At 28.3% G+C, this 17,052-nt stretch overlaps 1 protein-coding gene across 2 annotated transcripts; it reads right to left on the bottom strand.

Moving 5' to 3' along the window:
- Positions 1-10,611: 10,611 nt before the first annotated feature.
- Positions 10,612-14,341, bottom strand: LOC133789251 (rho GTPase-activating protein 1). Of its 2 annotated transcripts, XM_062227020.1 has the most exons (6): positions 14,095-14,341; positions 13,517-13,964; positions 12,908-13,028; positions 12,598-12,717; positions 11,424-11,654; positions 10,612-11,339 (listed from the first exon to the last, which is right to left on the bottom strand). In XM_062227020.1, exons 2-6 carry the CDS (start codon positions 13,960-13,962, stop codon positions 10,818-10,820), a joined length of 1,440 nt encoding a protein of 479 aa, XP_062083004.1. In that variant the 5' UTR covers positions 13,963-13,964; positions 14,095-14,341; the 3' UTR covers positions 10,612-10,817. The 2 variants fall into 2 exon arrangements, with proteins under 2 accessions (XP_062083004.1, XP_062083003.1); XM_062227019.1 differs by having other exon boundaries at positions 13,517-14,341.
- Between the last annotated feature and the right edge of the window lie 2,711 nt (positions 14,342-17,052).

Raw genomic sequence — 17,052 nt, 5'->3', positions numbered from 1 at the left:
TATAAATTTTTCGACCGACTGCTTGAATTAATTTTCGACTAACTGTTTAAATTTGAGAGATTATTTTGAAAAGAATTATTAAAATTAAATTAGATTGCAAAATGACTTTAAAAAATTGGCCGCTTTGTCATGATCCAAAAACCAATACTATATGTGGGTTTGGTTTTATTGTTGTTAATGGTACGGTTATGTCTTTAATTTGGACAATTGAAACCATATACAGATATGTAGATTTGAATATTTATTTTAATTAAAGATATTAACCATATACAGTTATGTAGATTTGAATATATATTTTAATTAAAGATATTAACTGTTGTTGATGAAACATAAAAAATAAAAAAATAGCTTTAAGCATGTAACGAAATGGAGATTTTATACATTTTTAGAAAGATGTTGTACTTTTTGGAAGCCTACAATATGTATTACTAATTATACATTTTTAGGAAAATGTTGTTATAGGGAGGTAGTTGGATTTTGTGCATGTCACTTTTTTTATTTCTTTCTATTATTTTAACCCTTTTATGTTTGTTCCTTAACATACTTTTATAAATAGACCATTTTGTAATGGACTTTATATTTTTTTGGATTTTGTATTTTGTCTTATTATCTGTTAGGACTCTGTGTGTTGACAAATCACTTTTTGGACCTTGTGTTTTTTAAAATGGTTAAAATAGATTTCTAAACTTGATTTTGGTCAAAAATTTTAAACTAAAATTACAAATAATTCACCAAACTAACACTTCAGAATAGAAGCACAGTCATAATAATTGTGTTGTTATATTTAATTTTTTATTTCTCAAAATTAAGTTGATGAGTCTATTTGAATCATTTTACAAAACACAAATCGAAAATATAATGGAACAAAATAAATAATCCAAAAAGGTACAAGTCTTTTAAAATTGGAATTTTTGTTAAAATTTCCTTTTAGGGCATGTTTAGAATGCAATTTGGAGAGAAAATTTAAAGAAATTCAAGTTTTTTTTTCTTCTCCTTAATTCATAAAAAATGATTATCATGTGGATTAAGTTTAATTTAATTTTAGTGTTAATAATTTCTCAAATAATTACAACAAATGAAAAATAAAATAAAATTTCAGGGAAACGTTTCCTTTCTTCTTTTCTCGATTTTTCCCTTCAAAATAAAATAAAAATTATTGGCCAAATTTAATTTCCAAACAAATCTTAACAAATGTTACTCATTCCAAAATCAGATGTTTATAATTAAAAAAAACATTATGATGTAATTTAACTAAAAGAAACAACTTTATGTAACACATATCTTTTGGGGGGAAATTTGTCATAGTAGCTTGGCCATATATCCTTTTATAAAACTTTTTTTGTTGTTGGATTAATCATACTTTTCAGATATTTCAATGGATGATACAAATCTAAGATAAAAATGTATAAAGCATTACATTACACAATATTTAGGGTTTTCAAATCTTACACATTACAAAATGCTTTTGTAAATTATGACTAATAGCAAGTATTATAAATTAAGAGGTCAAGCAAATACTCTCTTTAGTTCTTTTTAGGAGATAGTGGCAAAATTGATTTAACACTAGTAAGTATCTATTCTCTAATTTGCCAAAATAAATATTGAAATCACATATATGCTAGTATATAACTTAATGTTAAAAATATATGATTTTAGATTTAGACCAATGTTGAGGTTTCATCTTCTTTTCTCTGTAAAAATCCTTCTTCTTTTTTCTTCTAATTGTTGGCCTCCTAACTTTTACACCCTTTTCTAGTCACTAACTAGAGCTCCACCATCGCACCCCATCGTCTTGGTGTTGCTCGAGTTCAACGGTGTGGTAGGGGTGCCTCAGATTTATGGTTTTAGGTGTTGGTTGTTTTGCAGTCGCAGGATGACGAATTAGTTGTGGTGAAGACACATGTTGTGGTTGGAGGATCAACAGAGGTCGGTGATGGTGATGGATGACGTGTTTCTATATTCAATTTTGGTCAACTTTTTGTGTTGTTTTGTTGTTGTACCCTATTTGTAGTTGTAGTTGTGTTGTGAATATCTCTTTTTCTAATTTTTTTGTATGTTTTATTTTTTGTCTAAGTTTTATCATTAGTGTCAAACATGGTGTTTTGTTCACTTATCATCTGTTCATGAATGGTTTATTATAATTTATTGGTATAATTTGTCAAAGTCCCCATATGAAGTACAACAAAAAAATTTCCACATCAGAGTCTGTACTATTTTTCTTATTAAGAGTTTTTTTTTAATCTTATTTACTGTTTATATATTTATGTTGGTCATCTCTTTTAATAGATCTATATTTGCTCTTTCATTAACATTATGTTTTCAATTTTTAATGTCTCAATTTTCATGAACATTATGTGTTAACTCTTATTATGTTTTTTTTTTTACTTGTGTACATTTAACTATTTATTCTACCTAAGTAAAATAAAATTATGCACATCATTTATTAAAAAATAAAAAATATTTTTTTTAACTTATAAATTTGAATGTTTCTTAATTAAATAAAAAATACATATAAAGATTTAATAAACAAACTTAAATATAAATTTAAGAAAAATTAATTAAAAAGTACAATAAACTTACTTTTATATTATTAGAAAAACTCAATTAAATAAAAAAATAGAAGAAGTTATAATTATTTTGGAAATGAGGTGTACTATCTAAGTCAAAAAATTTATAAATAGATAAAAAAATTATAATTTTAGTCATTTTACTTAAAAATAAATATGATATAATATTTTTTTTTTTAAAATAAAGATATATTTGTATATTTATAAAGTGTAAATACAACTCTCTTTTTATAAAGATGCCCTGTCTATTAATAAAAAAATGTATTAAATCTTAGGCAAAAGATAAATTATATAAATATATATAGATATACATATTATCTTTAAAAGTGATATTCATTCGTGATAAATAAAAAAATTGAAATCAACGTAAAAGAATTTGAGAAAGTGAAAAGGAAAAAAGATAATTTTTAATAAATAAAGTGGGGATAATAATATTTTGGAGTTTGTATTTACTAAATACCCGTTTGGATCTTTGTATTGAAAAATATATTTTTTGACCAAATATTTTGTAAAATGATTCAAAATAACTTCTTGAACTCGATTCAACATTATTTAAAAATAATCTCATAAAGATTAATGTTCGTTGGAGATCTATGTGTTACCCAAGACGATGATTTTGTAAATAAAGTCTAATAACAAAATTATTTTGATCAAAATCAAATTTAGGGAACTATTTTCAATCAATTTACAAAACACGTGATCTAAAAATATATTTTTCGAAATAAATTGTCCAAATGATATATTTAGCAGAATTAGATTATCTCAATACAGTCCAAATATATTTTTTAAATGTAAATATAATAAGTCTAGAAACTAAAACATATTTTTTCCTAGTTTGAATCGGCCTTCCTATAAATATAAAATATTGCTAAAGGATACCATAATTGTCCAATAGCACAATAAAGTGACATATTGTAATTGGTACAATTTATTATTGGATTCCGCACATTTTAATTTAATAAGTATTATGAAATATCATTAACCGACCATAAAGTGTCAAATACTGTAACAACACTCTTATAAATTTGAAAGTATTACATTGCCAATCACATATTGCCAGATGGCCATTATATGGGTGGGCGGTGTCTAAGGGTGAGAAAAGGCATATTTTTTTGTATAGATAGATGTGATTTGCAAGAAAATATGAACCCATGACTATGATATTCAAATCTTCATCTTTCACATCAACCCTTAATAGTATTACTACTTTTCTTTCTTATCCACTCCACTCCCTTTGGGATATGGGTTTGGACTTTGGATTAGAATCAAAGAAAAATGAGTTTTGGCTTTTCATAACAACTCGCCAAGAACATACATACATATATATATATATATATATATAAATGAGAATTTTTTTTTAAAGGGTTTCATTTTAAGTTCTATCGGTAAAGCTATCAGTGTTTACAATCCTTGAATAATTTTTGGCGCGATTTTTTTTTTATATCTGTGTATATTGTAGCTATTTAGAGCATCCTGCAAATTTTCAGAAAATTTTGAATAGTTTACCGTACTGAAAAACTAGGTTAAAACATGTTGTTGCACGCGTGACTAATTTTTTTTATACGCGTGGAAAACAACATGTTTGAACCTAGTTTTCGGTACTGTAAAGTATTCGAAATTTTCTGAAAATTTGCAGGATGCTCTAAATAGCTACAATATACATGGTCATAAAAAAAAGTCGCACCGACAACTGTTCACGGATCGAGAACCACTGAGAGCCCTACCGGTAGGACTTAAAGTGAAGCCCCTATAGAAGAATTGTCATATATATATAAATATAGGCAAATTCTTTAGTCCCTCAAGGGACTTAGTCCAACAAGTGGGACCCAAATAATTTACCAAGTGTCAAGTTTTGAACAATTTGAGTGTTTTTCTTTTTTAAACTTTATGCTTGATTGACTGGTTGTGTAAACCGGATCTAAAAAATTGTGTTGATATTGCTGTGAAAAGTAAGGACAATAAAGTAATTTGTTGTCCAAAAAATGTATAGTCGAGGGCAATAAGGTAAAAAATATATTGTGTTTGAACTTATTTACGATATTGGGTAAGTAATTTTTTGATGCAACTAAATAATTTTTAATGAAATGGTCAGTAATAACATTTGTATCAAAAAGTAAAAAACCTTGAAGTAATTTTATTTGTTTTTTTGCGTATAAGTAACATTTTTATGCTAGTAAGTAATATTTAATTAAGTGGTGAGTAATAATATTATAGCTGAAAGTAAAAAAAACTGAAGTAAATATGGTTTTTATTATTGTAATAATAATAAAAAAAACCAACAATGACTAGAACCCAATGAGCACACCTCATGAGCCTTAGTTGTTTCATGATCATCATAGAAAATTTTATTAGCTGCATTACTCATGTTGACAACATTGCACTAGTAATACATTTTTGACCAAATGATAATTAGATAAATGGTACTCATGTTAACAATATAAGAAATTTACTTGGTTCAAACAAGTATGACCTAAATCGAGTGGATGAGACTAACACTCTTTAGTAAGCACAAATCGAGCTCAGTACAAAGTTATATAATCTGAATACGAACTTTGTTTTTATTTTTCAAACTCTTATAAACATAATACAAGAACTCAGTACAACATTTGTCAATGCTAAATACAAGATGATATCTAAGTTACATATTCTCTTTTTAAAGCTATTAATATAATCTATTGACCAACTTGAGTCTAAAGATCGTTTTCACTCACTAAAACTGCCAAATACTCAAACTGCAGTTATTACTGCTTTCTGTTGTGACAGTTGAACTGTGATTAAGTCCAATTTTAGAAAGTTTGGGAGTAAATAGTAAGTTAAGAGATTTTAACTTTACATGATATTATAATGAAAATTTTAGTCCAATAAGTTGATGTAGAGGAATGCAGACTGCATCTAATTTGCATAATTTGTACATCAAAATTGTTCATTAGTGCACACTCTGGGAAGAGCCAAAAGACAATTTTACAATGTACATAATTTCAAGTCAAGTTAGTTAAACAATATAAAACTCGATGAGAGTAATGATAAAAGTGAAAGGAAAAAAATGATCAATAACAAATGAAACTTAACATGACAAAGAGTATGTGATTATATATTTATGAAACTGCTAATTATTACGGGGGAAACACATCTATACATTGTATAAACACAATAACAAAGATGAGACTATGAGTTAGAGAAGTACAAACCTCATCAACAAACAAATAATGCACTATGAGTTTCACTAATATATATATATATATATTTTTTCTATTAAAGCAGCGAACCGAAATCAATCTGCAAACTTTTATCATCAATCTAAGATATATGCAATCAACTCTATTGGATTTTTGTTTATTTCCTAACAACAAAATATGATTACTTGCACATGCTCTCTCGAAGTCACAACCACAAAAAGCTGGAAACATTGAAATAAATGGCCTGAGATTAGTTACAGCAAAACTCCCCATGATCTATACTTACAATGCAAAAGAAATAAATAAAAGAAGGCCTAAAAGAGTGATTGAAGCACCTTAAGCCTACAACATCACTTATAAAGATTACAAAGCACATAAATAATAGGAATATTAAATAAATGAACATTTTATTTAGCTAATATTTTAAAGAGAGAGGCTTAACTTTTTCTGGCACCATTGCTTCATCACCTCTATTCTCAGCATTCGTGAGATTCCTCTAATGTTTCATATTTATTGTATCAAATCTTTAAATTGGATTAATGCCAAGAACTTGAAAAAAGAAAAAATAATAATAGAAAGAGAACCTAATTATGTATGTGTTCATACATATATATATATACACATAAAACTATTTGTCACTCAATATAAACAATTTATATATTATCACATGTAAAAACCAACCTCATGAAAATAGCAACATAATAGCAGTAAATTTGTGTTACTTTTATTAAGCTTACATTTCCAATAGATTTGCTTCCATAAAAATTATACATAGCTTCCAATAGAGATTTTTTTTTTTACAGAAATATAACAAAAATATCATATAATTTCAAGAAAATAAATAGAGGTATTATTAACTTATTATAATTAATATTACTAAAATTGAACTTAAGGAGTTATTTTTTATACTAATTAATAAAACACATCGTTATTATTGAAACTACAAAGTGTAAATGAGCATTTAAACAAAAATTGGAGGTTGTCATGTGTCCCATAGAGTTAGTTTTAACAATTGTCTTAATGGCAGGGAGTTAAGTGCAAGAAAATTCATTACTTAAGTAGTTTTGCTGTGAAAATTTTTACATGGGTATTTAACTGCAAGAATTTAACTACTTAAGTAATTTTTCCGTCAAATTTTTTACATAGGTATTTAACTGCAAGATTTGTATCTACTTGAGTAGTTTTGCCACTATTATCCCTAATAATAATTAAAATTGAACAAATGACAACATGGGAAAGATATTGTGTGTGTGACAAAACTTAATTAAGAATTTTTTTATTTGTAATTTTGGTAAATTTTATAATTTAATAGATGGCATGTTTCCATTTGATTGGGTAAAACATCGCGGGCATTACCCACATTATCAACAAACATTTTCAACTACAAAAGTTTCATTTTTTGAAGGAGAAAATAATAATAATAATAAGGGTAAATATCATTTTGGACCCTGTGTTTTACAAAAGTTACCAATCAGACCATTTGTTTTGTTAAATGACAATTTAGACCATGCATTTTGAAAAATTGAACAAAATGTTACTAGCGACTGGGGGGGCAGTTAGGGCGGAGGTTGGGGAGACTTCAGGGGGTCAATTTGGTGACTTGGCTCTGGGTTGCGGATTGGAGTGCTCGACAGCAGCTCCATGTGTGCAGATGGAAGCGCTCGACCTTAAATCTAGGGTTATGGACGAAGGTACTAGCAAACGGAGCTTTCGCGACAGATAAGCTTTGAGGAAATGCAAGGCTGGCGATGAAGGCAACAAAGATAGGCTATGAGTTTAGGTTCTCGGTGTATCTAGGTTTGACTTCACGTTCTTGTGTAATTGAGTTTGTTCTTGAGTTTAGATTAAAAAAATCTGTGTTGTAATGTTCTGAGTTTGTTATGGGTTGTAGGTTACGTTCTTCGACCCAACAAGTTTTGATTTATTGATTTGTTTGTTATGGGTTGCAGGTTATTGGATTTGTTGGTTCTGATTTCATAGATATATTCATGTTGTGATTTTGATTTTTGTTGATGATATGAGTTTCTGGGTTTTGTGTTCATGTACTTTGGAGATGAACGTGGAGGAAAATGAAAGAAATTTAAAATTTGTATTTATTTTTGGTTTAGGATTGGTTTTATTTATTTTTTCATTTTGATTAAGATTGAAGATTAATTTTGGTTAGATCAAGGTTTAAAATAGTTTTAATTATTTTTATTTAAGAAAATTACTTTATTTTTAATTTAAAATATATTTTTATTATTTAGTTAATTCATTAATTAATAAAATCTGGGGTATTTTGATCATATTGAAAATTATTTTATCAAAATCGGGCTCAGAATATCATTTTGTTCCATTTTGCAAAATGCATGGTCCAAATTATCATTTAACAAAACAGACGGTCTAATATTTTTGCATAATACAAAGTCCAAATAAGTATTTACCCTAATAATAATTGTGATAATAATTAGACAAATGAGATTTTAAATTCATCGTAGATTTGATAGTGGAATTCATGTGAGATCCTTTTCAACAATGAAATCATGTACAACTCATCCTATATAAACATAAATATATATATATATATAATAAATATTGCCTACTTCACAATCATTGCCATCGTCTATTAGATTCACTTTAAATCTAATCTTATAAGAGCACTCTTATCCGGTGCTCTACTTCAACCTTTAAAATACCTCCCAAAAATACACATTTTTCTATTTTACCTCTAAGTTTTACATTTTACCATACATCAGATTCTCTATTTTTTTCTCTATATCATTTAAATATTAAATTTTCAAACATTTTTTATTCATTTCAAATATTTTTTATAACTATCAATAATATCTTAATATATTTTAATATTATAATATTGGGTTAAAGGATGAATAGTATACACTAAATATAGCTTGGTACTGTAGCTTTATGTAAAAATATTTGTAAAATACATCATCCAATGTATACCCATTTTTGTTAGTTTTAGCTATTTTTTACATATTTTGGTAATATAACTCACCCAATGTGAGTGCTCTAAGGTACAATATTTAAGTTGCCAAACTTGGTATTATTGCTTATTATTATGTTTGGTACAAGGGAAAATATTGTTGTTTGGTACAAGAGAAAATAGAGAAAGAGGAAAGAATCAAAAGGTATATTTTATGTTCCCTTCAAATTGAAAGGGAAAAGAAAAAGAAATGATAAATTTGAAAAATAGTAAAAAAAAAAATTGTAGAATTTTTAAAATACATAATATGAACACTTATTTAATTCATAATAAGAAAACCTTCTTAACTCAGTTATAATTTTTACATAAAATAATACAATTAACATTGTTAAATTAATATATATATATATATTCATTTGTATTTTTATTACTCTTATTTTTTTAGGGTTTATACTTTTTTGAACTCTGTGTTTTGTCCTATTACTTGTTTGGACCCTGTGTTTTGACAAATTATTTTTTGGACCCAATGTTTTGTAAAATGGTTAAAATAGAACCCTAAACTCAATTTTGATGAAGAAAAAATTGAATATAACAACACAGTTTTAAAGCAGAATAATTTTATTTATGTTTTGAATTGTTAGTTTGGTAAATTATTTGTGATTTTAGTTGAGAAAACATTGACCAAAATTGGGGCTAGGGTTCTATTTTAACCATTTTACAAAACATAGGGTCCAAAAAGTAATTTGTCAAAACACAAGGTCTAAACAGGTAATTTGACAAAACACATGGTCCAAAAAAATATAAACCCTATTTTTTATCATCCAATTTTTTTATATACTATTCATGCATACAATGATGTTGCAAATATTTTAAACACAAAATTTATTAAAAATAAGATCATAAGACCCTCTAATAATATTGGCAAATCATTGTGTGCACAAATAACATATAAAAAGAGTGTCTCAATTATTACTCTTTGTTAAATCAACTCCCACCACAAAATTAAGAATAACTAACTTCTAGTTGGAATTTAATTAACTTTACTCTTGATGAGAAAGTTGGGAATTAAGGGTATGTTTAATTCTTCATTTATTTTGTATGAAAAGAATGGGAAAATACCAGTTTTCTCTTCTTTAGTAAAAATTAAAAGTTAAAAGAATGACAATTCCCTCCTACAATCTTCCATGTCAGAAAGATTATTTTATTTATTTATTTATTATTATTATAATAATAATAATTATTATTATTATTATTAAAACTAGGAATCTGAAACTTTTTACTTAATCTCCTCTAAAAAAAAATTAAATAAATAAAAAGAAGAAAAAACATTTTACCTAATCTATTTCTTCAAAAATCCTTAATGAGTACCTAGGCCTAATGGATCTTTTAATTTGATCATATTTTGTGTTTTTCTTATAAATATTCACTCCAACTCTTACCATTCCACCTTAAACTTAAACTAGTCATTAAGGCCAAGCTTAATTTTAATAAAATAATAATATATTCATTTACTCAACTGAAATTACATTTATAATAAAATATTATTTCACTTTTTTAAATAAAACTCCCATTAATTTAAAAAGAAAAAAAAACCCAAATATCAAAGATTTTTTCTTTAAAATATTAGATCCTAACCAAGATGCCATTGGATACAGATCACATTTTTGGTAAAATATTAGCTGTGACAAAGATATTTCTTTTTGTGACAATGACCATTCTTTCATAGCTATACAACATTCACTTGTTTGTATTTAACCATCAAATCACACACTTACAAATCACCAAAAAGTTAGCATTGAAATAATTTAGAAAAAAAAAATTCACTCCAAAAAAAAAAAAACTCTTTACCAAGACAAAAGTTTTATTCTGATAGAACTGGACAAGTGCAAAGAAGGAACATTTTAATTTTTAACACATTTTTGGCAAATTTATGAAAGATCAAATATGAAGTCAAACACAAGAAAAGTATTAAGAGAATGCCAATCATGAAATAAGATCAAGTCAAGCAACCAGAAAGCAAGCATACATGAACAACAAATTCACAAACTTCTTCTCACAAATTACAGAATGTATCAAACTTACAATGCCAACAATGTCATGAAAGTCAGTTAAAGGTCCAACCTTGGATTATTCATGTTAAGCTTTTTTCGATTATCGCCATGCTTCAATGAGCTCCATCCTTGAATTCATGCGACTCAGTTTTCTAATTTCCTTACTCTTCTCGATAACCCCTGCTGCCTGAATTACTTTTCTAGACCCCTTCTTAAAATTCGAATTACTCGATTGTCCGCCGGTCCTGCTCTTTTGCGGGCTTTCTTGAACTTCCCCAGCTTCTGATCCGTTGACCGAGGTGTCAACTGGAGCTGAAGTCTCGCAAGCTCCCGAGCCTGTTGCTAAACTCAAAACCTCTTCGCTGCTCGAGTGGCTATTTTGGTTAGGTTGGAGGGAACTTTTTGGCTCTTTCTCTGTCTCTTCATCTTCTTGGGCAGTAGTACTTTTGATGCAGGTCTGGGAAGAGCTCTGGTGTCCATTCTCATCGTACGGCTCTAAACTGCGAGCAGGAGAGGGATCAACCACCGAATCTTTTCTTTCTCTCAGCGTCCTCGTGATGAGCATCTTGAGGAAATTCATTACTTGGACTGCATACATAAGTGCAGTCAACGGATCAGCCATCTGCGAGAAAAATCAAACACAAACATTTAATCGTTGCTCCAATCATAATATGTAAGTTCCAAAAGAGAAGCTTTATAGACTCACCTGAGTCATGTTTGGTGCAAAAACCATGGCGATATTCCTCGCGTTCATCTTGTTTAGATCTTCGTGTTGGACGACATCAGCCATCAAGTTGATGGCCCAGTCCAACAGAGCAGCCTCAATCGGGGGAAGAAGCCTCACAACCTCTGCACACTCGTCTTCCGTCTGGCATTGAATCACCTGCTCGGGTGATAAAGAATCTAGAACCCCAGTTGGGAGTTCTCTAAACCAAGCCTGAGCGTTCAAAACACAAATTATCTCAATATGTCAATCATGTAAGATAACAAGAAAGAATAGCGAGTAAAAGACTCGGCCAGCTGCACAACTCAATTGCCATGCGCACCATATGCTGCAATTCTGATTTAAAAGAAATTTAGAAAACTTGGGCTCTTTCTTGAACATAACTCACTCAAATTTGAAACTCCAGTACATGTAAACCAATAGTTTACAATCAAAGTATGAAACTTGTTTACCGTGATGCGAAAACACACATCAATGTCCCATAATAAGCAGCCACATATAGTATAATAGATATAAGATATACGATGACACTGATCGCCTTTTATTTTACTTCATCATAATGTTCGTAAGATAAAAATGTAAGATCAGTAAGGACTTTTTGGCACCGAGACATACAAACTGTAAATTTTCTGCTTGAATCAGTTACCTTTAGAGCATTTGGTACTAAACAGAAAACACTTTGAAGGTAGATAATATATACTTTTTGCATAAAGGGAAAATTATTAAAACTTGTGTCTAAACTCACTCTTCCACAAGGAAGTCGTCTTATATGAACAATATGATTCATATGAACAACGGCGATCAGAACAAAGTGATCGATATTATTTACTAAGCTAGATGGGCAACAATGGTTAAAATTGACATCGGTTCAACTTCAAACGCAATGTTGAAGAAGCAGGTTTGAACAACCGAAGAGAAGAAAAATTCAAATATGGCAAAGGTGGTTCTTACAAGACTTTCAGGCTTAGAACACCATAAAAACCTCACATACATGAAATCAAGAAAAAAATAATGGGAAAACCACTGCAAGAAAGTAAATTACCAGACTTATAAACATAAGAAGCAGCTTCGAATTCCTTGCACATGGTAAAAATAGCAAGATGAACCTCTTTAGCTTTTCGAATACTAATATACGATAACAAGGAAACGTTATTACCTTGATAAGCCCTGCCAAGCAGTGTACATCTATGCCTTCGGGTACAACGCCTCTGTTCAATTGATCCCGAACAATCTCCTCTTGACTATTTCCTGCATTGATCCTGAAGATCCCTTCTGCCTAAACATGAGAAAACTGATAATAAGTCCCTACAGATACTAAAATCAGCATAATTTTTCATCCAACCATGAATGTACGAAATGTTTCAAGCGCCTTCTGCGAAGTTCTAAACAAAATTTCGCACGAATCACACTCAAAGATTCGAAATCAGGAATGAAAATTGTTGAGATGAACAAGAGAAGTGGCTTACCCTTAGGCCTCCTTGAGCATATAAGTGGCCTTGCATAAGCAAGAGAATTGTTGGTACACTATTCCCTCTTGAATCATAAGATAGTTGCATAGATTCTGTGGAAACTCCAAACACAGTTGTGCTACATAATAGAAGCTTTATTATATTAGAAAACTAGCATAATTATTGCTCGTTTTTTTATTTAATGATGGAAATTTACTCATTTAGCACTTTTATTTTTGCAAAGTATCATTTTGGTAATCTCTGTTTTCAATAATACTCATACGAAAACACAGAAACACATAGTAGCAAAAGGTTACCGACCCTTTAATGATTGTAATTAAATCAGTAAATCCACAATATGTTCAAGCTAGAAATGTCTTAACCAATTGAGTTTTTAAATCCTAAACTTGCAATCCAACAAATTCATCTCAATTTTTCAACATAACAGTCATGATTGTATTCCATAAACACAGTAAATTCACAATGCAAAAGAAGCAAGAAACCCACCAAGAAAAAATACTCAAAATTAACAAACAGTTTCTGAATTTCAAGAACAGTAAAACCCACATTTGCATTTCGAATCAAAATCTCAACAAAAGCCCTAGAAAAATGGTAGTGACAATGTACCTGGCGCTGGGGGCTCTGCTGGACACCTCAGGCTCGAACTCAACAGGCAAACCCAAGAAGCCATTGAACCTGTCGAAGGTGACATGCGCAACATGGCGCACGTTAGTAGGCCAACCGATCTCCATGGAGCAAAGCTCCCTTCTATCACTCTTACAAGCAATCAAAGATTTTCTGAAAAGGGTCACTAACAATGCCAACAGAGACAACTGGTCACGGCTCTGCTCGTCGTCGTCGTCGTCTTCTTCTTCTTCTTCTTCTTCACCGTCACCGGCAATGTCATTCACTGCCTCATCTGGGTCACAGCCAGTCACCGGAGAATCTCTCTCTCTTTCTCTTTCTCTTTCTCTCTCCTCGTAAGACAAAGAAGGAAGAGAAGGAGAAGGGTTTGCTCTCGAAGGAGAAGAAGACGAAGCGAAATGTGATGGAGAATGAAGGACCTCAGTCATGGCTGGCAACGAAAAAGGCTTTTCCTTTAGCTGAATTTTTTATTTCTTTTTCAGAAAAAGATTAGTTTTTTATTGAAAAAAAAATGAATAAAGAAGAGAAATTTCTGGTTAAACAATGGAAGAAAAACAAACCCTTTGAAGGAGAAAGAAGGAAAGAGTCTTGGAGGGGTTGAGTTGGGTCGAAGAAAAGAAAGAAAGAGAGAAAGAAAGAGTCTTTCGAAGCTTTGTATGTCGTTGAGTTCTTCTGTTGTGGTCGTGAGAATCATTAACTCTTTTTTTTCAGATTTGTTTATTGTTTCTCTGTCTGATTTGATTATTTATCGTTTTGGAGCGTTGAAGAAGCAAACGACATCAACAAACAGACAAACAAACACATAATCTAGGAAGAGAGAGAAAGTTAGAGAGAGAATGTGAAAAAGTGTTGGTGGGATCATTCAATCAATGAACTTCATTAAAAACAAAACAAAAATAGCATAATATCTCTTTAAGTTTTTTTTTTTGCTATTAGGCAATTGTGAATTTGAGAATTAGCAATTGAGTCCTTGAATTTGAGATAATGACAATTAAGTCCTTTTAGTTGATTTTTTTAACCAAATTTTATGTTTTTTTAGTGAATAATTTTGATATTCTTACAAATTATGTTGAATATAAAACTTTAAACTAAGAATTTTGTAATAATAATAATAAAATTTAGAGAAATTGGCGAAAATGACTTTTTTTTTTTGAAGTTATTTTGTACTCTGACCTACTTTTGATCATTTTTCCAAAATGACATTTGTCTAAAATTCGATCAGTTGTCTAAATTTTTCGACCAGCTGTCTAAAATTTCGACCGGCTGTTTGAATTTTCGACCACCTGTCTAAATTTTCGACTAGTTGTCTAAATTATGAGAGGTCATAAATGACTTTTGTCTAAAATTCAACCAGTTGTCTAAATTTTTGGACTGACTATTTGAATTTTTCGACCCCCTGTCTAAATTTTTAACAATCTGTCTAAATTATGAGAGGTAATTTTGTAAAGAATTATTAAAATTATGCTGGAGAACAAAATAATTTTAAAAAATAGACTATTTTGCCAAGGACCCTAAAATTTAATTGGTAATGTTTATAACTTTATAGAGCTCAAGGACTTGATTGCTAAAAACTTAAGTTTAAGGGGTATTTATGCTAAAAAAAATAATAGGTTTTGCGAAGAGATAAGTGTTATGGAAATGGGTGCAAGTTCATGTAGAAGCATTTAATATGGTTTTTAATAGGTGAATCAGCTTGGGATTTGGGTTTTTTATTTATTTAATCATATTTTATTTAATGTGGAAGTTATTTAATTTAATTTAATTTAATGTGGGGGATTAGAAGCACATATTAATGGGTATTTGGTTTTTTATTTTAATTAACATTTTGGCAAATTTTATTTAAGTTTTAAGGAATCTTGTTGTTTCAGTTTTATAAATATATACATTTAATAATTTTAACACTTATTGCTTTAGTTATTATTAAAAATCTAAATGAAGAATCGAACTTAACAACAACGTGGGTCTCACCATTTTTTGTATTTATTTATTTTTTTCTTAAAATAATTATTTAAGAATTGGATTAAATGGATATAGTCCAAAAATGAGACAGTTTTCTGATTTTTCTCAAAAGGACAATTTTTGTTAAAGTTTTCCTAATGAAAATAGGCCTTGGAAATTCTATAAATAAATATAAATATAAGAAAAAATAAATTTTGTTATGACTATTAAGAATATTGAAATATAAAGTATAAATAAAAATAAATAAATAAATAGAGTAATAGAGAGATGCGAAGAAAGAGAGAAACTTTTGTGTATTATTTCAATAAGGAATTAGATATAATCTAAAAAAAAAAAAATACCACAAATATAATAAGAAATTAATGAAGATATTTAAATTTGATAGCCTAATTGTATATTGTTATGATAATTTATATATATAATATTTATAACAAATTTTTATTTTTAATATTTTTTTCTTAGAGAGAAAGAAAAGTAAATAAAACTACCAAAAAGAATCCAATGTGATAATTTATGATTTTTAATCAAAACATTCCAATGTACAATTATTATGGAGCTTTAAATATGCTTCACTTTTAATTAATTAATTAAAAAATTTGAGGGTATTTTGATCATATTGAAAAAAAAAAATTGACTAAAATTGGACTCAGGGTACTATTTTGATCAATTTTGTAAAATATAAGGTCTAAAATGTTATTTAACAAAAAATAAGAAATGATCGAATATTCGGGCAAAACACATGAGTCAAATTAGTATTTTCTTTATATATAATTGACAATAAATGAGATATAAAATTGGATAAAAAAAATTCAGTAGAAATTGGATAATTAAATATATAATGACTATATTTAAAAGATAATATTAATTATTCGTAATATTAAAAATATCTTAAGGCATAGCTTTATATATATATATATATTATCTGTAATTACTATTTGTTATCTTATAAAAGGGAAGATATTAGCATTGAGATATTTATTTATTTAAATAATTAAAAGTCTTCATTGATAAATTTATAAAGATGACGTGTCATTCTAACCCTGACTTTTTCAATTACACAATTATGTATGTAAAGAATCAATGAACAAATCATATGACAATGACACTAATTGTGATTAGTCATTTTATAAGTGAAATTTATTTTATATGTAAAATAAAAAACATATTCCCAATTTATGAACATTTTTATAAGTGTATATTCTATAGTTGTCATTTTTTTTGTTTTTTTATCAATACTATATTCTATGGTATGAAATCACCATTCAACATTGATGGGTGATATTGTAAAGTTTTCAAGGATTTAATTTTTAGTTATCTCAAAAAGAAAAGAAAAATTGGTATGTTATGTATACTATATATATATTCATCATAAATTAAGATCAAATTATCTTGGAATAAGAAGAATATTATACATATAAATAAATATTTTTTTAATGTATCTTATTTATAACTTACAACTAAATAATTATATAATAAATTGTAATTACTAATATAGTTTTCTTCTAATATGAAAAATTCTATATCCAAATTTCTATTCCAAAAATAAAAAAGAGAAAAAA

Source organism: Humulus lupulus, chromosome 7, assembly GCF_963169125.1.
Source record: "Humulus lupulus chromosome 7, drHumLupu1.1, whole genome shotgun sequence".
Classification (NCBI taxonomy): Eukaryota; Viridiplantae; Streptophyta; class Magnoliopsida; order Rosales; family Cannabaceae; genus Humulus; species Humulus lupulus.
The sequence above is the reverse complement of the archived record's forward strand: the minus strand, read 5'-3'. Positions and strand labels throughout refer to the sequence as shown.